The 25,746-nt window shown below is 40.4% G+C and overlaps 3 protein-coding genes across 3 annotated transcripts; 1 reads left to right on the top strand and 2 right to left on the bottom strand.

The window, feature by feature from the left end:
• Positions 1–6,166: 6,166 nt before the first annotated feature.
• Positions 6,167–9,713, bottom strand: LOC131969886 (extracellular calcium-sensing receptor-like). Its single transcript, XM_059331113.1, has 6 exons — positions 9,481–9,713; positions 8,998–9,295; positions 8,042–8,836; positions 7,733–7,960; positions 7,442–7,565; positions 6,167–7,080 (listed from the first exon to the last, which is right to left on the bottom strand). The coding sequence occupies exons 1-6, from the start codon at positions 9,711–9,713 to the stop codon at positions 6,167–6,169; spliced, it is 2,592 nt and encodes an 863-aa protein (XP_059187096.1).
• A 1,624-nt stretch (positions 9,714–11,337) lies between these two features.
• Positions 11,338–14,502, bottom strand: LOC131969803 (extracellular calcium-sensing receptor-like). The gene is made up of 6 exons (XM_059331011.1): positions 14,456–14,502; positions 14,065–14,362; positions 13,150–13,944; positions 12,765–12,992; positions 12,494–12,617; positions 11,338–12,245 (listed from the first exon to the last, which is right to left on the bottom strand). The coding sequence occupies exons 1-6, from the start codon at positions 14,485–14,487 to the stop codon at positions 11,338–11,340; spliced, it is 2,385 nt and encodes a 794-aa protein (XP_059186994.1). The 5' UTR covers positions 14,488–14,502.
• Positions 14,503–17,424: 2,922 nt separating this feature from the next.
• LOC131969885 (extracellular calcium-sensing receptor-like) lies at positions 17,425–21,669 on the top strand. The gene is made up of 7 exons (XM_059331112.1): positions 17,425–17,503; positions 18,722–18,884; positions 18,972–19,260; positions 19,339–20,076; positions 20,158–20,385; positions 20,471–20,594; positions 20,756–21,669. Exons 1-7 carry the CDS (start codon positions 17,425–17,427, stop codon positions 21,667–21,669), a joined length of 2,535 nt encoding a protein of 844 aa, XP_059187095.1.
• Positions 21,670–25,746: the final 4,077 nt, after the last annotated feature.

Raw genomic sequence — 25,746 nt, 5'->3', positions numbered from 1 at the left:
TTTGTGTCTCTTACTGGACAGGCCGAGGACCAGCGCCGTGTGACCGTGCTGTGTGACACTGCCTGCTCGCAGTCCCTCATTCTGTCCAGTGTGCTGCCATCTGGTGCTGAGTCTGACTCCAGTGCTGTGGTTAGGGGAATTGAGATGGGTTGCATTCCCGCACCCCTGCACCGAATCCATGTGCAGTCGGGCCTGGCAACTGGTTACTTTCTTGTGGGTGTACGCTCTTGTTTTCCCATTGGTGGCGTTGATTTCATCATGGGTAATGATATAGCTGGCGGTAAGGTTTATCCTGTCCCCAAGGTCGTTGCAGAACCCATACCGGAATCTGATCATGATGATTTAGCTAAAAAACTTCCTGATGTTGTTACAATTAGTGTGTTAACAAGAGCTAAGGCCCGTGAGCAGGTCCAGGATCAGGAGGTTAATTTGGCAGATTCTCTGTTTGTATCTGTTCTCTCTCAGGATGAGCTGCCCCCTGCTGGTGGTTCAGCAGACTGTGGTTTTAGAAAACCGGAACAGGGTGAGGAGCCTGTTGCTCCTGTTGCTCTGGCGGCTCCCTTGCCACTGCATCGTGAGGCCCTAATTGCTGCCCAGCTAACAGATCAGTCGTTAGTTAGATGTATGGCCGCTGCCGTGAAGGAACCCAGTGAATGTACATCCAAGCAGCCGTATTTTCTAGACAATGGTGTTCTGATGCGCAGGTGGGTTTCACAGCCAGACAGTGCAGCAGTGGAGAATGGTGAGGATTGGGGTGTGGTCCATCAGATAGTCCTTCCTGTTAGTTGTCGCCAGAATGTGTTGAAGCTGGCTCATGAACATTTGTGGTCAGGTCATCTGGGTGTGTCTAAAACATATCATCGTGTTCTCAGGCATTTTTTCTGGCCTGGTATGAAGAATAATGTGGGGAGGTTTTGTAAGTGTTGTGTCACTTGCCAGGTGGTAGGGAAACCGAATCAGCCTGTGCCCCCCGCTCCTCTTCGTCCTGTACCAGCTGTTTGTAAGCCTTTCGAACATGTGATGGTTGACTGTGTGGGTCCGCTGCCTAGAACCAAGGCTGGTAACCAGTTCTTGTTAACGATAATGTGTGTCTTCACTCGTTTTCCTGAGGCTGTCCCGTTGCGAAGAATTACAGCACCAGCGGTCACGAAGGCGCTGCTTGAGTTCTTCACGACGTATGGTTTGCTGAGGGTGGTGCAAAGTGACCAGGGGACTAATTTCCTTTCCAAGGTCTTTAAAGAGACCCTGCGGTCTCTGGGTATTTCGCAATCTGTGTCAAGTGCTTATTATCCCGAGTCTCAAGGTGCGCTAGAACGGTGGCATCAAACTTTGCAATCTGTGTTGTGCAAATATTGTTGTGACAGTGGTAAGGACTGGGATGAGGGTGTACCATTTGTGTTGTTTGCCATCAGAGATGGGAAGCAGGTTGGGCAGAACGGGCAGAACCTGCCCATGTCCACAAAGGATGAGACGACCCGGCGTGAACTCCGGCGTTTCCTGGGCATGACAGGATAGGCTACTATCGGTGTTTCTGTAGAAACTTCTCTGTGTTGGTTGCACCGTTGACAAAACTGTGTAGACCAGCCATTCCTTTTGTTTGGGATGATGACTGTAGTAATGCGTTTACTGCTGCTAAGTCCCTCCTCTGTAGTGCCCCAGTACTGGCTGCTCCTGATTTCTCCAGGCCCTTCAAGCTGGCAGTGGATGCTAGTGCCCACGGTGCTGTTGCAAGATGGGGTTGATGATGTGTGCCCCCTGTCTGCTACTTCTCCGTGAGGTTTGTGTGGGCTCTGCTTCTGTACCAGTTGCTGTGATCACGGATCGCAGTCCTCTTGTTTTCCTCATGCAGATGTACAGCAGTGACCCGCGGTTGAACATTGATGTTAAGCACAAGAGAGGGGCCGATAATCTGGTGGCTGACATGCTGTCCCGTGGGTAAGGTAATAGCTTTGCAGGACAGATAAGTCAGTTTTCAACATTTAGTGTATTAATGTATGGTCTGTAATTTTGGGGCTATATAGTGTATAGTGTGATAGTGTTAGTCTGTTGGTGGGCTTCTTTCTTATTGGTGGGGGTGTTACGGGCCTGGGTGTGGCTTGTTGCTTTTTGTTTCTCTTTTCTCTTTCCTTTCAGGTACCGCCCATGACCCCTCGGCCTCAATCAGCTGATTAGCTGATTGACAGTGGCCGGCTATTTCAGTGAGGAGTGTGCTCTTGGAGCGGTGGGTCGTGGTGTGCGCTGTGTGGACGTTTCTGGCCGGCGTCGTCTTGTACTAAGAAAGCTTTCTCTTTGTGATACATATGTTTTTTGTGAATAAAACCCTGCAATTGCAGACGGTCCTTAGTTACTTTGTCTTTGCTTTAATTGTTGCCTCCCTACATTCCCCTAGATTAATTTCTGCTCTGTCTGGGTCGTAACAGGTCCACAGACGTCAAGAAACGGCGCTTGCGCCAGGACAGGACGAACAATAAATTAAACCAACAAAATTCCACAAATTCTTGTGGTTGGCTGAAACACTTTCAACATGATTTAAATATATGTCAGTTATCACATTTTGAAAAAAACGGAGAGAAACACTACAAAACAGTCAATTTTTTCCCCAAAGTAATAATGCAGAGAAAAATAACTTCTTTGTTCAAAAGAAAAGACAGGGACACTGAAGATGGGTTACCACAGAAAATGAGAAAAATACCCAGTGATGAAGATTTTGAGCAAGCTGAGAGTCAGGATGAGGAGGCACCATGTCAGGAAAAAGAAGCAGCTGCAGGGCCCCCAGAAAAAAGCACAGGTGATGATGATGCTACGCCTCCTGCTTATCCTTCCATTTGGACAAAGGGTCAATATGAACAGTTTAAACGTAAAAATGAATGGTTGTATACCCAACATGGGAAACTGGGATGCACTCCATGCCACGAGGTTAAGCATCTCGGTTTTATGGCATCCCGTGGTGTCAATATTGCCAGCCAGTGGGCTGAGGGAAAGATAACCCCATTCGGTAATTCAAGAGATGTCCAGCTTTTATCACTGTGCAAAAAAATTAATGAGCACCAAAACTCCCAAGCACACAATGAAGCAATTAAGATTTTTCAGACAGCAAAGAAAGACATTCTTCTGAACATGAACGCCACCAGTCAGGAGTCTGCATTTTTGTATTCAAGACAGCATATTATGTGGCCAAAAAGAATAAGCCATTCACTGACTTTGAGAGTCTGATTGAACTGCAGCAAGCTAATTCTGCTGATTTAGGTCGTGTTTTGCACAGCAAACTGTCTGTGTTGACATAATTGATCATGTGTCATCACAGATGAAGAAGGAACTCCCGAGGAAGATTATAGAAAATAGGTGTAAAAATCACAGTACTAGTTGATGAGTCAACCAGTGTGGGGCACAAGTCAACACTAATTGTGTTTTTGAAAGCCAGTGTTGATGGAGAGATGGAGCCCATTGCTTTTCCATTGGACCTTATTGAGCTTGATAGCCTGTCTGCTGCTCACATCAAAGAACAGCTTATGAACTGTTTGTTCAAGAGTGGCTTCACCACTGAATTGCTGCAGGAAGTTTCATAGGATTTTGCAGTGATGGGGCCAATGTGATGCTGGGAGTGAAGTCAGGTGTTGGGGAGCTGCTCCAGGATGACTTTCAAGGCATTGTACTGTGGCACTGCCTTAATCACAGACTGGAGGTGGCTGTGGACCAGGCACTGGAGGCAACAGGGGGAACAAAAGACTTCCAGGCCTTCCTTGACAGCCTATATTCATTGTATAGCCAGTCACCAAAAAACATGTGAGAGCTAAGTGAATGTGCTCACAATTTACACATCCAACTCAGAAGAATTGGAAGAGTGTTCAGTGTTCGCTGGGTTGCTTCTTCATACAGGGCAGTCACTGCAGTTTGGCACTCTTATCCAGCACTGGCACAACATTTCCGTGAGGCATCAGAGGATGAGACAAGGGACAGCAGAGAGAGGGCTAAATTCAAAGGTCTGCTGTCAAAGCTGTGCTCTGTAAACTTCCTGAAAAGTCTTGCACTGATGGCAGATGTCCTGACTGAACTGAAGAACTTGTCAGAGTTTCTTCAGAACAGGAAGACCACACTCCCAAAGGCCCATGAGATCATGACGATGTATGTCAAACGCATTGAAAGTCTCAGTTCATACCCAGGGCAACATGCAGTTGAAGCTAGCCAGGCAGAGGAAGAGATGAAATTTAAGGGAGAACAGTTAAGAGTTGGCAAGTCTCCCATCATTGACTCTGCACAGTTTAGTCAAGCAGTGGCAGAGAGCATGAACGACAGACTCTTCACAACCACAGCTAACAAAGCACAGGCCAGTGTCAAAGCTAACAGAAAAGAGACTTACAATAGGCTTCTAAATCAAATGACAGTCCTTAACCCTGACAAGTGGGACCATGACAATCCTCGATATGGAGAAGATGAGGTGAGGGCTTTGTGCCATGCCCTACATCTGAATGAACAAGAGGCACACCTTGGATTCATTGAGTACAAGGCCAGTGGAGGTAGAAGCATTCCTAACAAGATAAGGAAGTTGCTTGTGGCAGTGGATACATTGTCAGCAAGTAATGCAGACTGTGAGCGGGGGTTCAGTACCATGAACAATATCATTACTGACTACAGGAGCAAACTGACAGCAAAGAATACTGCAAACCTCCTCTTTGTCAGCTCAGTTGGACCACCATGCATGCAGTGGGACCCAATGCCTCATGTGAAGACCTGGCTGGACAAAGGAAGAAGAGCAGCTCACACAACAAGTGGCATGGCTTGCCGCCACCCAAAGGAGGATGACTACTTTAGGCCTCTGTGGAAAATCTTTTATAGAGAGAGAAAGAGAGAGAAAGAAAGAGAGAAAGAGAGAGAGATGCTTTAATGATCCTTCAACCGGGAAATTCTTTTTTCACTCAGTTTTATTTAACCCCATTTTAGGTGGTGTGTTTTGATGAGGGGTAATTCCACTTGAGTTTTTGTTCGTGACCTCATGATCTGTTCTTAGAGACTTGTATTCTGGATGTTTATTAATTAAAAGAAATTGTTTACCATATTGTCAAGTGTTTCTAATTCCTGGCCTACAGATAGTCTACAGTAAAATATTTCAATGTTTTTATTTGTTTGGGTTTTGACTTTGCAATTTTAAAATGCATGAAGTGAAAGAGAAGGTTTTTGTAATAGTACCGGCAAGAATTTAAAACTACTTTCACCCCCTGGCTATGAGCAAAAAAAGTTAACACACAGCCCTGTAATGGGTGTATTAATTTTGAACATAACATCCCAATAGGCCATTATGAACAAATTTGACTTAATTTTTTGGAGCATGGGCTGCCTATCTTGCCGATGTATTAATCCAAAAAGAATAGCTAACTCAGTGCCAGTCCCCTTCATAGCAACTGTAACTAAGGGGGCGGAGCTTTTAAAATAAGTGATAAAGCAATGTATTCTTTTGGGCATAACTACCTTGTTGCTAACAAGTTGTCAATATCATCACTTTCTTAGTCCAAAATGTCATGTCTGATATGTCCACTTCATTTAAAAAGTTTGTGTTAAAGCTCTGTAATGTCTCAACTGCTTGTTTGATTGTCACTGTTGGGGCAAAAAAGGCTTCAAGACTGTGTTCAAGACTTAAGATATTAAATACTTACAAAATGAGACTGGACCAATATGCTTGCTTTCTGCAATTGTAGGTATATTTATTGAGATATAGATTTATTGGAAATCAAGAAACAACACAGTAGTTACATAATTGGGCATCTATTCATAGAAATTGAGTTACATTTTGTATATGCTATCTCCTGCTGCTGGTCAAAATAATGCAATGTAACCCCTATGTAAAATAGATAGATGGGTGTGATCCAAATGATTTCACACAGAAACTCATCCTTCATAATGTTAAGTGGCATTCTGCAAGCTAGATTTTTGTAGCACATGGGACTATCACATTAGATATTTGTGTGATTGGCTAACAATGATATTTAAGATTAGATGTGTGTTAAAAAAATTTTAATTAATTAATTTCGGTCATGTGGCTGTACCACATTACAAATGAAAAATGAATACAGTGCAACAAACCTCTAACCCTCACCTTTCAAGAAAGATGTCTACATAACAGTTTGGTGAACAAATTATTAATTACAAATTATTATTTTCATATTTTAAGTTTTCACAATGTTTTTTGTGCCCCCTTTCCCATTATATTCTTTTTTGTATTCTTCTCTGGTTTCAGTAATATAATGTAACATTTTGGGAAAAAAATACAAATTAACAGTCCAAAACTGGAGGCCAGAATAGCAAATATCTCCACAGCAACACTGAACTTCCCAGGAGAGCTGACATACGCTGGGATAAAAGTGATCCATACTGCACAGAATATCAGCATGCTGAAGGTGATGAATTTGGCTTCATTGAAATTATCCGGTAGTTTCCGGGCCAGAAAAGCAAGAATGAAACATAACATGGCCAGAAGTCCTATGTACCCAAGTACAGCCCAGAAGCCTACAGCTGAGCCCAGAGCGCACTCTAAGATGATTTTATCCTTGATTTTCTTAAAATTCTTATATGGAAAAGGAGGAGAAATTGTTAACCACAGGATACATATGATGACTTGTATAAGAGTGAATCCCAGAACACTGAATTTCTGCTGTGTAGGCCCAAACCATTTCATCACATTACTTCCTGGAAGTGTGGCCCTGAAGGCCATCAACACCACTATAGTTTTCCCCAGAACACAAGAGATACAGAGGACAAAGGTGATGCCGAACGCTGTGTGTCGCAGCATGCAGGACCACTCAGAGGGCCGGCCGATGAAGGTCAGAGAACACAGGAAACACAGAGTCAAGGAGAAGAGCAGCAGGAAGCTCAGCTCAGAGTTGTTGGCCCTGACAATAGGAGTTTTCCTGTATCTGAAGAAAATGAAGGCTACAACAGCAGTGATGCATGTTCCAAATAAAGACGCTGCAGTGAGCAGAGCTCCCATAATCTCTTCATATGACAGAAACTCTACCTCCTTCTTTACACAGACATCTCTTCTCTCATTTGACCAGAATTCTGGGTGGCATCTCACACAGGTGATAGAATCTAAAAAATAAGATTGAAGCAGATGTTAGACTCATATCTATAATACATCTTATCTATCCATAACAAAAAATATTATTAGCACATAATGACTGGGCAGTCCTATCACAGTAGTATGAATTTTTTTTTTTCTTATGAATACAAGATACAATATGAAGTGGTATTCATTACTTTTTTTGCAGCATACATATTCTTAAATGCACAATTTCAACCTCTCTCAATCCATGTATTGCAGTTTCAGAGAGAAAGATGTCAAATGAGATTTACTACGAGGAGGTGCGAACAAATGGCCTTTTTGTAATGTCAATCAGCTGATCCGTCACAATTTTTAAGAAAACTTTTTATCACTATAATAACAATTCACCTGTAATGTTGCTTATTTCTCCCTCTGCACATCTTAAGCAGTCATAGCAGCAGACAGGCTTTCCTTTCTGGAGAACCTTGCGAGTTCCTGCTGGACATTCCTCACTGCACACTGACAAAGGCACCTGCATGGACAGTGAGAAAAATACATAGGAATTCACTTTGACAAGGTGCTGTTGCTAATATAAAGTTGATGCATCAAAACAAAAATAATTATGATACATCTAATGACATATACAGTTATAAGAAATCAAATAGACTGTACCCGTTCTAGTAATCACATGGTAGATACCTTTTGTGAGTTCTGTGCCCAAATTAAAGATTTGTTTTGCAGAATAAGTTGTTTGTCTGCAGGTAAAGATGCATCATAAAGACCAACAGTGACAAAGTCCACAATGTCATTTTCTCTTGGCTGCCAGTTTATAATCTCATATTTTGCTGCTGGGTCTCCATTCTCATTAAAGTAAACCTCATCTCCTTCCTTTGTTTGGAAGTGTGCCATTTTTGTGTGCTGCAAAATCTAAGAAAAAATGCATCAGTAATGTAATGTATTATCTGACAAACATTGTGTACTGATTCAAGTTTTTGTTGTTCTACTCACCATAAATGGATCCAGCTGCACCTTGTTGATACATGTTTTGTTACAGCTGAGGACACTATGAAGTGCGTGGGCCACAGCATAAACTCCTTTATACACATTATAAAAGATAGGCATGAGCGACAAATCAGTGAAGCTGTTTTGCACTCCTGTTACATCTTCATGTCCAGTACATTCTCTCTGAATCCCAGCTGATGACTTTGACTGCTGGAACTTACAGCTAAATAAAGTCTCCCAAAACTCTGTAAACAATTCATTACTGGATGTATTGAGCGGTTTTACATCCAACATGAACTCTCTCAAACCACTGACATGTGCTTTGGGGATGGACAGGCCTATGGCACCATCCAGAATGTGATGTTTATCCATGGCTGCAGTTTCAGAATCAAAGATCCAGGCCTCTGTGCCTACCCACTGGAACCCAGTCAAGTTGTGGCGAGACAGCTCATGTCTTATGTTATTAAGATCTGTGGGGGAGAGGAAAGTGACAATAACCTTGGAAGTGGAAGCCTTGATAATGTCAATTATCTTTTGTATTTTTTCTGGGGGATCTTTTCTAAAAATAGACACAGAATACTCCAGACAGATGCCCAGCTGTTGGGCTGTTTCTGTAAATACAGCCATGCCATTATTGCCATAGCCATCATTTGTTCTAATGGCTCCAACCCAAGTCCAACCAAAGTGTTTGACCAACTGGGCAAGGGCTCTGCTCTGGTAGTAGTCACTGGGTATTGTTCTGAGGAAGGATGGGTACTTAGTTTTATCACTGAGACAAGCACAAGTAGCAAAGTGGCTGATCTGAAACAAACAAAAAAATGTTAAAGAAATGTTATTCCTGGATAAAGATATGAGATATAGGCATGTATTTTGAAATCCATTTTGCTATGACCAGCTGGGAAAATGAAAGAATAAAAAGTTTTTTTCACATATGCATTTTCATTTTAACCAGTCTTACCCACCAGTGGGATATGAAAGGGTCCGATGACAGTAGCTATAGCCATGCTGGGAGAAGACGAAGTCTCTCCCATGATGGCCTGCACTTGGGCAGGTCTGGTACATGGTGCCCCAGCTAATGCAGATAACACTTCATTACCATTAGCCAAGGCCAGAGCAACTCTCACACTTCTGGCAATAGAGGTACAGGCATCATAGATCTTATAGCCCAGAAAGATACCAGGGAGTAGATCTGAACTGTTATTAATCTCCTCTATCGCAAAGAACATAGCCTGGGCGTACTGGAAACCTCTGAAATTCAAACTTGATGCAGACAGGTATGAATAGTCGGAATTTGTCCTTAAAATAGAAACAATAGTGATGTAAATAAAAACAGTTGATGGTATTAATTCAGACATTAAATATTTGTTTGTTTAATACTCAGTCAGAAAAATGTTTGCATCTTTCATCAATCATCTTAGAAATGTATATTTGCAAAGTTAATTTACCTGGTGCATTGCAGTGGCATTGGTTTGTGTGTGTAGGTGTCCTTCTTCTCCTTCCAGCTCCGATGGAACGAGAAAATTCCCCCCAACATAATGTCTCCATCCTTAGATAGCTGGGGGTTCTCGGGATCCCCTCTCCTCCTGCACACCAGCTCCTCAGCCTGAGAGAAAGATGCCACCAGCAATAGTTGTAAGAGCGCCCAACCCTTCTCTGGCCACCTCTGTGTGGACGTCATACTGTCTAAGAGAGCTAAATCACTGGTTGGCATCACACGTACCTTAATGCAAATTAAAGGCTTTCACTGGTATTCATAGAGTTTGGAGCATAATAAAACTAAAAATAGAACATCGATGTTTATCTCACATGATCTACAAGGTGGGGCAAGAGGAAGAAGGTTACCAAAAAGAAAAAGCGTTTTGGGCCTTCACCTTTTCTGAATATCTCAACTGTATACCATATCAGATAATAATATTGAGCTGAGCTTTAAAGAGAAAATTTTGAATATTTAACTTTTTTTATGTTGTTTTGCTTTGTGTTAGGGGCCCATTGGGGGCAGTGAAACAACCATTATAATCACAATAAAGTTTATACTAGCATCATGCAAGTTGTTACCTTTGTTAGTTTATGCACATCTAGTAGACAGAGTAAAATATTAACATTCATTGGGAGACTCCATCTGAAGAATGTGAGTGCAGTATTCACCCAATTTATATCTCCATTGTGGTCTCCAATCCAGTACATGAGTTTTTGTGCATATGGATACAGTGGAAGAATGAGTACAAGGGCCATTGCAACAAGCCATCTGGTTCTGCAAACAAATTGAGCGCTGTGTTCATATACTTGATACAAATCTTAACATGTTTTCGTGGGTGTAGGCCTCCGCCAGAGACTTCCCTTGTCAACGATTAGGAGTGTGATATTTTTGGTGAAGCCATCTCTGCTCTTTGCAGATGGTTCAACAACAACGAAAAAATGTAAGGGCATTTACTCTGCAAAGTGTTGTCTTTGCAAGCCTCTATTATAAATGTGATGCATTAGATCCAAACATTATTTTGCAACAAAAGCTAGTAACATACAATTATATGCAACTCTAACGATTCAAATCGCCTGGAATTGTCAATATGGTAGCTTAACTATTGTGAGTTGTTTGGCCAAATTAAAAATTTTGCAGATTCAGCTGTTTGTCTGCAGGTAAAGATGCATCATGCAGAAAGTCCACAATGCCATTTTTTGTTGGCTGCCAGTTTATCATTTCATAATTTGCAGCTGGTCTTCATTCTCGTTAAAGTAAACCTCATCTACTTGTTTTGTTTGGCACTGAATCTTTTTTATGTGCTGTTTCAACTAAGGAGATATGAATTGATGTATTTTATTATTTGACAATCATGTTCTTTGCATATAGGGTTAACAGCATGACGGACACAGTTTTTTGGTTTTCAAAATGTATGCTGTTTTACTTTTTATTGTAACATAATGCAAAAAAATCATGTTTTTGCTGTTCTTATGGTTGAAAGAGGTGAAAACAAGTCAAAACAGTAAAGTTGTGGGCTGTTAAACCAAAATAGCTACTGAGACAGGCTGAGTGACATGATATATATTTATGTTAAAGTTTCAACAGTTCAAAATGCATTTAACCAATTAAAACATTCCCCTATGATTGTATGTCTGATAATGACGATGTATTAAATGCAGTCGTTATAATCTATCACATCACAAATTAAAAAACATACAGTAGAAGAATACTACACTACTGTAATACAAGTCCTCAGTAAAATGAACATAGATGTTTGACAGTCTGCTTAACAAAAATCAAATTACCGTGGCACTTGAATGCCATTGCCACCCTATTATTTAGGGTTTTATTTTTGTGCCCCCTTCCCCATCATATTCTTTTTTGTATTCTTCTCTGGTTTCAGTAATATAATATAACATTTTGGGATAAAAATACAAATGAGCAGTCCAAAACTTGAGGCCAGAATAGCAAATATCTCCACAGCAACACTGAACTTCCCAGGAGAGCTGACATACGCTGGGATAAAAGTGATCCATACTGCACAGAATATCAGCATGCTGAAGGTGATGAATTTGGCCTCATTGAAATTATCCGGCAGTTTCCTGGCCAGAAAAGCAAGAATAAAACATAACATGGCCAGAAGTCCTATGTACCCAAGTACAGCCCAGAAGCCTACAGCTGAGCCCAGAGCACACTCTAAGATGATTTTATCTTTAAAATCCTTGAAATTCTTATATGGAAAAGGAGGAGAGATTGTTAACCACAGGATACATATGATAACTTGTATAAGAGTGAAACCCAGAACACTGAATTTCTGCTGTGTAGGCCCGAACCATTTCATCACATTACTTCCTGGAAGTGTGGCCCTGAAGGCCATCAACACCACTATAGTTTTCCCCAGAACACAAGAGATACAGAGGACAAAGGTGATGCCGAACGCTGTGTGTCGCAGCATGCAGGACCACTCAGAGGGCCGGCCGATGAAGGTCAGAGAACACAGGAAACACAGAGTCAAGGAGAAGAGCAGCAGGAAGCTCAGCTCAGAGTTGTTGGCCCTGACAATAGGAGTTTTCCTGTATCTGAAGAAAATGAAGGCTACAACAGCAGTGATGCATGTTCCAAATAAAGACGCTGCAGTGAGCAGAGCTCCCATAATCTCTTCATATGACAGAAACTCTGCCTCTTTCTGTACACAGGAATCTCTTCTCTCATTTGACCAGAACTCAGGGTGGCATCTCACACATGTGATAGAATCTGGAAATTATTATAAAAGCAGTTGTTAGACTTGTTCATAATAATTGCCTTTTTTGTCTTAATATAACATATTTTCCATTCACACTAGACAGACAGCACATAATGTCCAGAGGAATGGGTGATCTTATGACCTTATGACAATTCTAGACGACTCTGAAATCAAATTATAAAACATTTCTTAAAATTGGCATGTGAACATGAAAACTTTCATTCACTTTTGTTTTGTCTTTTATTAAATGTAACTACACCTGTCATGTTGCTTATTTCTCCCTCTGCACATCTTAAACAGTCATAGCAGCAGACAGGCTTTCCTTTCTGGAGAACCTTGCGAGTTCCTGGTGAACATTCCTCACTGCACACTGACAAAGGCACCTGCATGAACAAAAACCAAAAGAAAATGTGAAGAAAATGCGTTTCCACTTTGAATGCATCACAACCAAACATGGCTAATAACACATACATTCATGACAATACCAACAGACTGTAAAAAAGAGTTCTAGTGATCATGTGGTAGCGTACCTCTTCTGAGTTCTGTGCCCAAATTAAAGATTTATTGTGCAGAATAAGTTGTTTGTCTCCAGGTAAAGATGCATCATGAAAACCAACTGTGACAAAGTCCACAATGCCATTTTCTGTTGGCTGCCAGTTTATAATTTCATATTTTGCTGCTGGGTCTCCATTCTCATTAAAGTAAACCTCATCTCCTTCCTTGGTTTGGAAGTGGGCCTTTTTTATGTGCTGCAAAATCTAAGAATATATGTAACAATGTAATTCATTATCTGACAAATATTTTTCTGTGTATAGGCTCAACAGCAAGACAAACTGCAACATTTTTTTCCAAAATGAATTCTTTTTTACTTGTTAATGTGACATAATGCAACAAAAATAATTAATGTTAACTCACTGTAAATGGATCCAGCTGCACTGTGCTGTTACATGTTTTGTTACACTTGAGAACATTATGAAGTGCATGGGCCACAGCATAAACTCCTTTATACACATTATAAAAGATAGGCATGAGCGACATATCAGTGAAGCTGTTTTGCACTCCTGTTACATCTTCATGTCCAGTACATTCTCTCTGAATCCCAGCTGATGACTTTGACTGCTTGAACTTACAACTAAATAATGTCTCCCAAAACTCTATGAACATTTCATTGCTAGATGTGTTGAGTGGCTTCACATCCAGTATGAACTCTCTCAAACCACTAACATGTGCTTTGGGGATGGCCAGGCCTACGGCACCATCCAGAATGTGATGTTTATCCATGGTTGCAATTTGGGAATCAGAGATCCAGCCCTCACTGCCTACCCACTGGAACCCAGTCAAGTTGTGGCGAGACAGCTCATGTATGAGCACATCCATATCCATGTGGGAGAGAAAAGCAACAATCACCTTAGCAGTGGAAGCCTTGATTATGTCAATAATCTTTTGTATTTTGTCTGGTGGATCTGTTCTAAAAAAAGGTACAGAGTACTCCAGACAGATGCCCAGCTGTTGGGCCACTTCTGTAAATGTGGCCATGCCATTATTGCCATAATCATCATTTGTTCTAATGGCTCCAACCCAAGTCCAACCAAAGTGTTTGACCAACTGGGCAAGGGCTCTGCTCTGGTAGTAGTCACTGGGTATTGTTCTGAGGAAGGACGGGAACTTAGTTTTATCACTGAGACAAGCACAAGTAGCAAAGTGGCTTATCTGAAACAGATAAAAATACATTATATCCCAAGATGAAGATGAAAGATATTTATACAGCAAACTACATTTATTTTGAAATCCATTTTGCTATGACCAGCCAACATATAACTTCTTACTCACCAGTGGGATTTGAAAGGGTCCGATGACAGTAGCTATAGCCATGCAAGGAGAGGATGAGGTCTCTCCCATGATGGCCTGCACTTGGGCAGGTCTGGTACATGGTGCCTCAGTCGGTGCAGATAACACCTCATTACCATTTGCCAAGGCCAGTGCAACTCTCACACTTCTGGCAATGGAGCCACAGGCATCATAGATCTTATAGCCCAGAGAGATGCCGGGTAGTAGGTGTGTACTATTATTTATTTCCTCTATGGCAAAAAGCATTGCCTGGACAAACTGGAAATCCCTGAAATTTAAACTTGCAGACCGAAATAGAAATAACAGTATATAACGCAATTAATACACAGCAAATAATCTGAAGAGATTTCTACAGTACAGTACAGTAATATACCTGGTGCATTGCAGTGGTGGTGGTTTGTGCATGTAGGCATTATGTCTGTTTTTCCAGCTGCTGTGGAAAGAGAAGATTCCCCCTAGCATAATGTCCCCATCCTTGGATAGCTGAGGGTTCTCAGGATCCCCTCTCTGTCTGCACACTGACTCTTCAACTTGAGAGAAAGAAGCCACCAATAGCAGCTGTAAAAGTGCCCATCCCTGCTCTGGCCACCTCTGTGTGGACGTCATACTGTCTAAGAGATCTAAACCACTTGGCGTCATCACATGTACCTGAATGTAAATTCATAGTACAGGTATTTATACATTTTTTATACATACTTTTGGGAGCTGCATGGAAAATAATAATGGAACAGTGATTGTAGTGTAGAGTTGTATCTCTGTGGACTTGAACCATTTCCACCCCAAAAATGACAGTCCTGCCTTCAATTTTCTTAGCATGAGTTAGTACTTTTCAATGAACTTTTCCTAAATGGACTCTCAGGCTTCTTGAAGTCTCTTGCAGCTTCAGGGAAGGGGACTTGAATTTTGCCTTAAATTGTAATCTTTTTAGGTGACTGGTTTGTTGTTTCCCCTGCACCTTAGCCTGCAACCCTCGGACTGGAGATCTGGCTGGCTGGTGGCGTAGATGGCTGATCTGATGGCAGAGGTTCTTGGCTTGTGGTCTTTGGTGTTGGGAAGTGGAAGCAGTGAACAGTATAAAACACTCTCTGTCCCTTTTGACCCTTGCTTTGGATGAGGATGGATACATAATAAAAAATATGTTGGAGCCAATAGCCATGGGGACCCCACTGCCTGTCCTGAGCTGGATAGCCCAATGCCTGTCTGCTCTGAGCCAGCTACCTAGTCGACTGCCTGCACTGAACCTCTATCTCCTGAAACGCATTTGCTTTCAGTGGACGTTGATGAGCCACCCTGATTTCCAGCAGCCACCTCTCTTGGGTTCTTATCTTCAAATTTATGAGGGTTTCTCCCATGGAGTCCTTGGAAGGAGTGGACCATATCATCTCAGCAGACACCCAACCAGATCATTAGTTGATCAGTGGAAAAGGGCGAAGGATCATCTACGTGGTTGTTGGCACCTAGATCATCCTTTGCCCTTTTCCACTGATCCCCAGCCATATCTTCCAGATGATTAGTTGGCCATCCACCTGTGGGTTCCTGTTCTAGTACTCTTTAAGCCTCAAGGCCGCTCATCTAAACTTTACTGCCTTGCTGATCTCCACTCTCCAGTCCATCTGATTCTCTGGTTCTTCCTTCTGCAACGTTCCCATTCATGCTTTTTATGGCAGCCTAATACAAATATAATTTATTTCTTCTTATTCTTTTTTTTTTCAAATTACCCCAAGAAGTACTGGCACACCTGGTTGGGAATCGCATTTGCAGACAACGGTATACCAGCCTGGTCTCACTCAAACTCATCAGATACTGACCTTTTGTCATGGCCCTCTATATATTAACCTATCACACAAGGCATCCTTCAAAGTGTGTATACACCAGGCTATATAGGATAGTATTATTATTATTTTATAGTATTGTGATTTTGTTTGTAGTTGTCAAAGCCCAACTAGGGACAGGAGTTGAAAATTAGCTGAAGCTATATCTCTATATGCAGCACATCGGATGCATGTCCTGTATCTATTTTAACTGCATTGTCCCTATCAAATAAAATAATAAATAAATAAATTGCAGGGTTGAGGGGTCAAAACAAGACCGGGAGTGATATGTTTTGGAGCAATATGTTCAACAGACATACAAGGGTGTAATATTTGGTTACCATATAATTTTGGCCTTTTCATGTGGATAGATCCTCCATAACGCTCTAATACAACAACATATGGAGAACAGGTAAAGGTCACAGTGTTGGGTTCTTTCTTCTTTTTGTTCTTGATTTTCTTGGCGTAGGCCAACCACTTAGCCAATGCAGTTATTTTGTTATAATACACCGTACAAAAGGATAGAAAAGAAACAGTAATAAAATACAATAAAATACACAGAATGAATAACAATATAATACAATACAATAGATATATTGCCCCTGTTTGCACAATGTTTGTGCCTCAAAATGCAATCAATCTCTTTTACTTCAGAAGGGAAGTTGCAGAAAAGAAACCTAACAGCCATCTACAGTATTTTGATTGTTTGCTTGAAATCAGATCACGAAAATATTGTACATGTTTCATAACATACATGTTTCATTTGTTATTCATTGTGAAGTGCCTATCAAAACTCTATCATCTATTTTAGAAATTGATCTGACATCTAATAAGCTGTCAACCATCAAGCACAACATATTAAGAGTTGATTCTTCAAACTTCAAAATTAGTTGTTGAAGTTTGTTGTTTTCAAAATGCAATATCATGGTAAAATAACATGCTGGGCTCCAGGGGACAGTACTGCCAAAGGCCTCAATTTCTCTAGTGGGTAATCATAGGGAATCATGATGCAACTGTACTGGCGAAAACTTTCCAGTGTGCGCTGAGAGGACAGGTGTGGAGGCACTTTGGAGACACTGCGAACTCTAAAGGGAGTTTTTGTTAGTTTGTTAGAGTGCTTGTGAGTCAAGTGCCGGAGGCACCTGCACTTCACCACATGTGCTCAGAGTAAATCAGCCCCCATAAGACAAACCCTCTGGAGAGGTCTAAAGTGTTTCATAAACTAACAGGCATCTACAAACACACAAACAACAGTTTCTTTTAATTAAAGAGGGCCTAAGAGGCATGTCAGATGACTGTTAAACATCCCTTTGACTGAAAAATAACAATAACATCAAATTAAATATCACACGGCCCAATGCCTTACTAAATTAGGCATGATGAAATGTTTATTTTGATCAGTTGTCAAAAGTTTAACTTTAATTCCCTTATCCAAATGCAGAATTACCTAAAAGTGACATGACATGTAAGCTATAATAATAAAGTAATAAAATAATAAAGTAAATGGGCCAAAGTAATTTAAAAGTCATTAATGGATGAGGATGTCCATTGTTTTCACACTATTGCTATTTATTTTTTAAATCATACTATATTTGTAAGATGTTTCAAATGTCTGATCACAGTTTATGATTATATTTGCATTAAGATGTTGCAGGTAATAAAAGGAATTGAGCGCAACCTTTGAAACCATTCAGTACCATGAAAATAATGATTTTTTTTTAAAACAGCTTCATTTTACAGTTTAAAACTCAGATCTGGTACATGTACATATTTTCCCTAATATCCCTAACTAGCATATTAATAGATTATGTGTGCATAAACTGTATATATGTTTGTATTTTTAAAAAACATCTATATAAGAATGCATATTTTGCACAAAAACTGAAAAGAATTAGTAAGTACACTCAAAAACTGCCGCCAAAATTGAAAACTTTTGTATAATTTAGATGTGTTTGTATATATTTAACACAATCTCAGAATTGTCGTTATTGCAGGCACTTATTCCATATGTTAAATATATATAAAATAGTGTTATGTGAGTTACAGAAGCAGACAGTAAAAAGAAAGTTTGAACTGAGTTTTTGGCTGAAAATATGAGGAAGTCTTTTGACTCCACATTTTTGAGTTTGAATTTAGTTATAAACAGGAAAGGCCCTGTGTATCTGTTTAATGAGACACCTTAAAGTGTTCATCTTCCATCCTACTGTATTTTTGTATCCTTGGCGTACAATATAGTGAATTGCATCCTGTTTCCTTCCTCCCTTTCCTTTTTTAGAAGGGCTGGAAAAAACTTTGATTTTGTTTATATTTTCATGGCCAATGTGACAGCATGTCAATAAGTACCACCGTGCCATGTAATAAGAAATCTTGATTTGGCTGGTGGGTGCTTTTGTTTGATAAATAATAGGTCATATGGTGATGGTGAAACAAAGTAAACATTGTTTTAGCTACCAATGTAAAATAACATATGTGTGTAAAAACCACGTCTCGCGATGTATTTCACAGATAAAGATAGATACTTGTGAGGAGATAGAGGGTCAAGTCTACAAAGTAACTAGTAACTAATACACTTCCTTTGGTATAATAGTTTCACACAATAATTAAATGGCAAGACCCAATCAAGTCGGTCCTATCTCACTTATCTCTGATTGGTTGGTAAAAAGTCACTGAGTCCTACCATCTAACTAAGATTATAAAATGTCACATTTAAGTCTTCTGTGACCCCAAACCTGGCTGGGTAGCTCTGCCCCAACAGCGTATGGAGTGGAAAATGTTGCAAGTGATGACAGGGCTAGTTTTTGTGTGGCTCCTGTTAGCATTTGGAGCAGCAGAGGAGGAAGCTCCTTTGTGTCAGATCCTGGGGAGTCCAGAGTTCCCTCTGCTGTCTCAGGAAGGAGATGTGACAATTGGTGGAGCCTTTTCCATCCACAGCAAAATCACACAACCTTCATTTTCCTCTACAGAGAAACCAACACGTCTCACATGTTCCAGGTAATTTTTGAGCTTTGTATAAAATGCCTCCTCTTGAGTTCTGTCAGTAAATACATGTTGTTTGTATTTGTGCTCTTTTTGTCTCAGTGTCAATCTCAGGGAGCTTCGATTTGCCCAAACCATGATGTTTGCAATCAAAGAAATAAACAAAAGTGAATTTCTTCTTCCCAATGTTTCGATCGGATACCGAATTTATGACAACTGTGGCTCAACATTATCCTCAATGCGTACAGTTATGGCCTTAATGAATGGTGATGAGTGGACTATGGGAAAGAGCTGCTCTGGTCAATCAGCTGTTCATGCTATCATCGGGGAGTCTGAATCCTCTTCAACCATTGTGTTGACACGCACTACTGGACCATTCAAAATACCAGTGGTAAGATTAATGCCTGTGTATATAAGTGTATATTACATGCAAACTCTCCTTTTTCTTTCTCTTTTTGTGCATTCTCAGATAAGTCATTCAGCCACTTGTGAGTGTTTGAGCAACAGAAAAGAGTATCCCTCTTTCTTTCGAACTATAGCCAGTGATCTCTACCAAAGCCGAGCCCTCGCCCAGATGGTCAAGCACTTTGGCTGGACATGGGTCGGGGCAGTCAACAGCGACAGTGACTATGGCAACAATGGCATGGCCATCTTCCTTGCCGCGGCCCAAGAAGAAGGAGTGTGTGTTGAATATACAGAGAAATTTCACAGGGCAGAACCAGAAAAACTCATGAAAGTGGTAGAAGTGATCCGAAAGAGCACTGCCAGGGTCATTGTTGGTTTCCTGGCCCACGTAGAGATGAATAACCTTCTCGAGCAGCTGAGTTTGCACAACATTACAGGCCTAGAGTTTATTGGTGTGGAGGCCTGGATCACTGCTGACAGCCTTGTGACTCCCACCAGCTTCAGTGTGCTGGGAGGTTCACTGGGTTTTGCTGTGCAAAAGGCCAATATCAGTGGCTTGGACGATTTTCTAATCAAAGACTTCTGGGAGACAGAGTTTAAGTGCAACGATATAAACAGGGATACATGCAAAGAAAACCTGGATCTAATTGAATTTAAAGATTATTATGATGATGTGGCAGAGCTGAGATACTCAAGTAACATCTACAAAGCCATCTACGCTGTGGCTCATTCTCTGCACAACATCCTCAAGTGCTCTGAAAGTCAGGGGTGTGACAAGACTGTAAATATTACTCCCTGGCAGGTGAAGAAAATTCATTATGAAACACTTTATGTCTAAGTTCTGTAAATTAATATATTGACATATTGTCTTACTGCTTTGTAGGTAGTGGAGTCTTTGAAGCAGGTGAATTTTACCATTAAGAACGGGGACCAGGTGTGGTTTGACAGCACTGGAGCAGCTGTCGCTCGGTATGAGGTGGTGAACTGGCAGCTTGGATCTGATGGCAAAGTCCAGTTTAAACCTGTCGGCTATTATGATGCCTCTCTACCTCCTGGACATAAGTTTGTCCTTAAGACTGAAGCCATCATTTGGCCTGAAGGAAAAACAGAGGCAAGTATCCTAACAGTACAACCTCTCTCTCTCTCTCTTTTATTTTGGTAAAAGAAAATAACACATTATTTCCTTTGATTCAAAGTTGCCCGTGTCAGTGTGCAGTGAGAGATGTCAACCAGGAACTTATAAAGTCCTTCAGAAAGGAAAGCCGGTGTGCTGCTATGACTGTTTACCATGTGCAGAAGGAGAAATCAGCAACAGCACAGGTACACGTAAAGACCTGAGATATGGCAATTTGCCAATATTGTTTGCTTTCCAGACTATGTGCATCATGTTGAAGTTTGCTATGGTGCAGTCTCTTATTTATGTCTTTAGGATGTAACTGATTAAATTATAATAGAGAATAATAACAATATTTCTATTACAGATTCTAATGACTGCAAAAAGTGTCCGGAAGAATATTGGTCCAATCAAAACAGAAATGCATGTATACTGAAAAATGTTGAGTTCCTCTACTTCACTGAAGTTATGGGTATAATACTCGTATTTTTTACTTTGTTTGGTGTGCTCCTTACTATAACTGTGGCCACTTTATTCTTGATCAATAAGGACTCTCCCTTAGTGAAGGCCAACAACTCTGAGCTGAGCTTCCTGCTGCTCTTCTCCTTGACTCTGTGTTTCCTGTGTTCTCTGACCTTCATCGGCCGGCCCTCTGAGTGGTCCTGCATGCTGCGACACACAGCGTTCGGCATCACCTTTGTCCTCTGCATCTCTTGTGTTCTGGGGAAAACTTTAGTGGTGTTAATGGCCTTCAGGGCCACACTTCCTGGTAGTAATATGATGAAATGGTTTGGGCCTACACAGCAGAGGCTCAGTGTTCTGGGTTTCACTCTCATACAAGTTATCATTTGCATACTTTGGCTGACAATAAACCCTCCTTTTCCTTTTAAGAATTTGTTGCTCTATAAAGACAGAATCATCTTAGAGTGTCATCTTGGCTCAGCTGTTGGGTTCTGGGCTGTGTTAGGATACATAGGACTCCTTGCACTACTATGTTTTGTACTTGCTTTTTTGGCCAGAAAGTTACCAGATAATTTCAATGAAGCTAAATTCATCACCTTTAGCATGCTGATATTCTGTGCAGTCTGGATCACATTTATACCAGCGTATGTCAGCTCTCCTGGGAAATTCACTGTAGCTGTGGAGATATTTGCTATTTTAGCCTCCAGTTATGGACTTCTTCTCTGTATATTTGCACCGAAATGCTTTATTATTGTCCTCAAACCTGAACTTAACACAAAAAGACATCTGATGGGGAAAACAGAATCCAAATATAACTAAATTAATTGACAGATTTTTTTTATTTAATGACTTATAGTTTGGCTTTTATTTGGAGCATACTATACACTTGAACAATTTCTGCATACAGATATTTATAAAGCAACAATATTTTTTTTAATAAAGTATACAGTTTAACCGTTATGATGGGTAGCTATTTATTTAAATTTTGAGTTTTTTGAAAAGTGAATCCTGCCTATTTAATTCTACAATATTCAGTTAAAAGTAACAAATAGCATTCATCAATATCAATAAAATGTAAACTTTAAAAATTGTTAATGACTTCTCTTAATTTTAATTAGCACAATAAGGGCCTGTAGGGTAGAGATTCAGTGTCTTCTGTACAGGCCTTCACAATGTTCACTTTCTTCACACAAGCACAATATGCACAACTTAACCTTTATTTATTCTGTTGAATGAGGTTTTGTTCACACCAGTTACAAACATTCAAAATTCTTTGCAAACTGGCCCATCAGCTCAGACTGTCCTCTGCTTGTAATTGTCATTTCCGAAATTAAAACTCAATACGGCATCTATCTACGGACTATTGAGAAATAAATAGCACATTTAGAGACTATTTACATCATTGTATACCTCGGAACAAAACTGCACCCTCCTTGAGATGGAACAGTTCTTTACAGATATTACTCTTCTCAGATTGACCGAGCTATAATGCAGTCTCTAGACAGGCCGCTATCTCATGAGAAGGTTGCAAAGGCTATAGTAATTAACCATCAAATAATTATGTCTGTCCAGCTCAGGACTCAAAGTGACACTTTTTATTAGGTATTTTATATATTGTGTGCCCCGCTTAGCGCAACCCTGTTACCAATACTCAGGAACCTGTAAAAGTATTACATAATATGTTGTTGAATATGTCCTTAAGCAGTAAGTAAAAAATGTAATTTCCACACTGAATACACATTTTGTTTCAGATCAGACATTAATTTAAGCAACTTCAAAAATCAATCTCGCCCAAACATTGTGATCGTCATGCATGGTTTTTAGAAATTTCAGTCTTTATCTATAAATATATGCTAAAATTAATAATGAATATTATCATACACACTTCCAAAATGACAATAGGATAAACTCTCATGAGCTGATACAGTCATTTAGGATAATTTTAAGATAAATTACACAGTAACAGGGTTGAAATTAGAATAACAGGGTTGAATAGACAAATTACTTTTGATTGTAGATTATGACATAAATCACATTTTAGAAAATACAGTAGGCCTAGACTAATACTAATGATAATATTTAAAACTAGATTTTGTTAAATTATATGTACAAATTTGATTTTACGATTGATAACACTGATTGACTCCTCTGAGTGAACTTAAAGAGATTCAACCCTGTTACTGTAGTTCAAGCCTGTTACTCTAATTACAGTAACAGGGTTGCAAATTCGTACTAATGTTAGCTGTTTAGCAGAAAAAAGATGCTAGCTATGGAATGTACTGCTACTGTAAGGTTGAGAACAAACCTAGTTATTTAAAGGAACAAAGAAAACTTTGAAAATATTTTGCATTATTCTGGTAATATGAGTAACAGGGTTGCATTGCTTAGAGGGACACACTCGACCAAGGCCAATGAAATATAAAAAATATGAAAAATAGAAGAGAGGACTTACCTTTTGTCTACCCATGCTATTAGCTAATAGCTTGATGATGCAATTTCTTTTGTGCCATGTGTCTCATACTTCTTCTTCTTCTTCTCTGCTAAAAAGTTTTTGGTAACAGGGTTGCGTGGATGTTGTGGGACACAACTTTAATGCATAATTGGTTTTATTTAAAATATGTTATGATTAAATAAAGTGTTTTTACACTTACAAAATACATAAATGAACAAAATCATGAAAAAACAAAAAAACATTGAACCTTATTTTAACCACTTTCTTTGACATGCATGTTGGCCATCAAGAGGATGGGACAAGAGAAAAAGGCAATTTTAGGGGGTGTTTAGAGTAATTTTATATTTTAAATAATATTTTGGAACCAGTTTTTGTATAACTCTATTCATATTTTGTCTCAGAGTAATTATAATTTTCACCACAAATGCACGTTTTGGAATTTTATGCATGATTTATTTGAAAATTAGTGGGTGGGACATAAAATGTCCTCCAATTCTGGAATGACCCATCACTGTTATTAACCATCGTTATCATCACACCAGGTCCGGTTCCTTTTTGATTCAGTGCTTCACAATAAGTCACAGTACAGTTAAAATACAGATGTAGCTCATAGCACATGCTACATCGGTCTGTTCTATGCATCATTTACCATCTGGGCACCAGTGACATCTTATTTTACATGTTTTCTAGAGTGTAGCCTACAGATGAGGTGTTTGTGACTATAGTTACATCAGTGATAGAGATTTTGTGGATTGTGCTACAAAACTATCAACCCCTGTAGTACCAGTGCTATAAGCAAAACAAGTTAATGTACAGCCCTGTAATGTCGATGTTGAACATAACGTGATAGGTTCATAATGGCCTGTTGTGCCATTTTGAACCTATTTTATTTTAATCTTTGTAGCATTTTGTGAATGGGTAGCCTACCTTGCGGAGGTATTACTCCAAAAACACTCTCCAATGCGTCTTCGGTCCACTCCATGGCTGCTGAAGGTCCTGGAAACTTGTCGGGCATAGCAACAGTAACTAAGGGGGCAGAGCTGTTGCGAATGGTCAATTGAGTCTTAAGCGCTAGCTTTACAACAGACAGCACAACATTTTTAGAGAGGGTCCTAAACATAGCGTCTCCCTGTTTGCAGACGACCTCTTGATATAAACTGCAGGCCTGTAATGTTGTGCACACTCAGCTGCTCCAGAAGGTTATTCATCTCTACGTGGGCGATGAAACCAACGATGACCCTGGCAGTGCTCTTTCGGATCACTCCTACCACTTTCATGAGTTTTTCTGGTTCTGCCCTGTGAAATTTCTCTGTATATTCCACACACACTCCTTCTTCTTGGGCCGCGGCAAGGAAGATGGCCATGCCATTGTTGCCATAGTCACTGTCGCTGTTGACTGCCCCAACCCATGTCCAGCCAAAGTGCAGTCAGCCTTAACTATATTAGACCCATTTGGTAAGCTCTCCAGTTATATAATTAATTAATTAATAAGACCTTCCCTTTCAAAGTATCTTCTGAATTTACTTACCTTGGAATTAATGTGCCAGATGAATTTTCAAAACTATTTAAAGACAACTTTCCTCTTCTCATGACAAAAGTGGAACAACTTTTAAAACGTTGGACCCAACGTCCGTTGTCTGGTCAAGGAGCTGGTCAAGTCTCTGTGAGTCTCACTCTGGGCTCAAAGCGGGAGAGATTCTGCCGCGCCACAGCTCATACATTCAACGCAAGCGGCTCGTCGGGTGGCCGTGCACCGCATCCTGGAAACACTCCATGCATGAAACATCTCAGTTCCTTCTGGTCTCAACAATGAAGAGCTCTTCATCTACCTTGAGATGCAAGAAACAACCGCCAGTGCCCACGAATTTAACAGGAGCCATTGTAAGATGAGCAACAGGTAAAGCAGCAGCAAAGCAGCAGCAAAGAAGCTCACGCTACTCCCAACCAGCTGCTGTCAAACCTGCGGTCAACGTCCCTCCAAAAAGAGTAAAGCGATCCGTGCCCAGTACTGCCGTAGCATCCATTCTGATCTCTTGATGAAATTAGGTCAGTATTTAATGTAATCAATGGAGAATCAATCCCTGGAAGAGAACACTGTTGCATATTCCCCTTGAAAGCTGCTGAGATCTTGGGGAATGGCCTCACAGCGGCTAATGCCAGGCGCACACATAGCAGTTGCACTAGGTAGCATATTCCCCTTGCAGCCACTAAGCTCTTGGTGAATGGCCTCATGGTGGCTTGTGCCAGGCCCACACATAGTGAATTATCAATGCTCGGCTCTGAAACCATTTGGTTTTGGGGGATTTTATTACATCACTCCTCAATACCTCATGTAACTGCCTGAGGTGTGATGTGGTTGGAGCCTAGACATCAAATCCAATATGTTCTGCTGTTGCCATAAACATACACTGCATAACGTGAAAAATTTGGGTACCTTTTCTGGA

Source organism: Centropristis striata, chromosome 4 (assembly GCF_030273125.1).
Source record: "Centropristis striata isolate RG_2023a ecotype Rhode Island chromosome 4, C.striata_1.0, whole genome shotgun sequence".
Classification (NCBI taxonomy): Eukaryota; Metazoa; Chordata; class Actinopteri; order Perciformes; family Serranidae; genus Centropristis; species Centropristis striata.
This window is presented reverse-complemented; position numbering and strand designations above follow the sequence as displayed.

Excerpts from the sequence above, each read along its gene's own strand:
- LOC131969886 (XM_059331113.1), bottom strand. The coding sequence starts at position 9,713 with ATGACGTCCACACAGAGGTGGCCAGAGAAGGGTTGGGCGCTCTTACAA. Across the intron at positions 9,296-9,480 it reads ATGCCACTGCAATGCACCAG|TTTGAATTTCAGAGGTTTCC; the intron begins GTAAATTAACTT and ends GTCTGCATCAAG. Across the intron at positions 8,837-8,997 it reads GACCCTTTCATATCCCACTG|ATCAGCCACTTTGCTACTTG; the intron begins GTGGGTAAGACT and ends TGTTTGTTTCAG.
- LOC131969803 (XM_059331011.1), bottom strand. The coding sequence starts at position 14,487 with ATGCACAAACCACCACCACTGCAATGCACCAG. Across the intron at positions 14,363-14,455 it reads CCACCACTGCAATGCACCAG|TTTAAATTTCAGGGATTTCC; the intron begins GTATATTACTGT and ends TCGGTCTGCAAG. Across the intron at positions 13,945-14,064 it reads GACCCTTTCAAATCCCACTG|ATAAGCCACTTTGCTACTTG; the intron begins GTGAGTAAGAAG and ends TATCTGTTTCAG.
- LOC131969885 (XM_059331112.1), top strand. The coding sequence starts at position 17,425 with ATGGATGAGGATGTCCATTGTTTTCACACTATTGCTATTTATTTTTTA. Across the intron at positions 18,885-18,971 it reads ACACGTCTCACATGTTCCAG|TGTCAATCTCAGGGAGCTTC; the intron begins GTAATTTTTGAG and ends TTTTTGTCTCAG. Across the intron at positions 20,386-20,470 it reads GGCCTGAAGGAAAAACAGAG|TTGCCCGTGTCAGTGTGCAG; the intron begins GCAAGTATCCTA and ends TTTGATTCAAAG.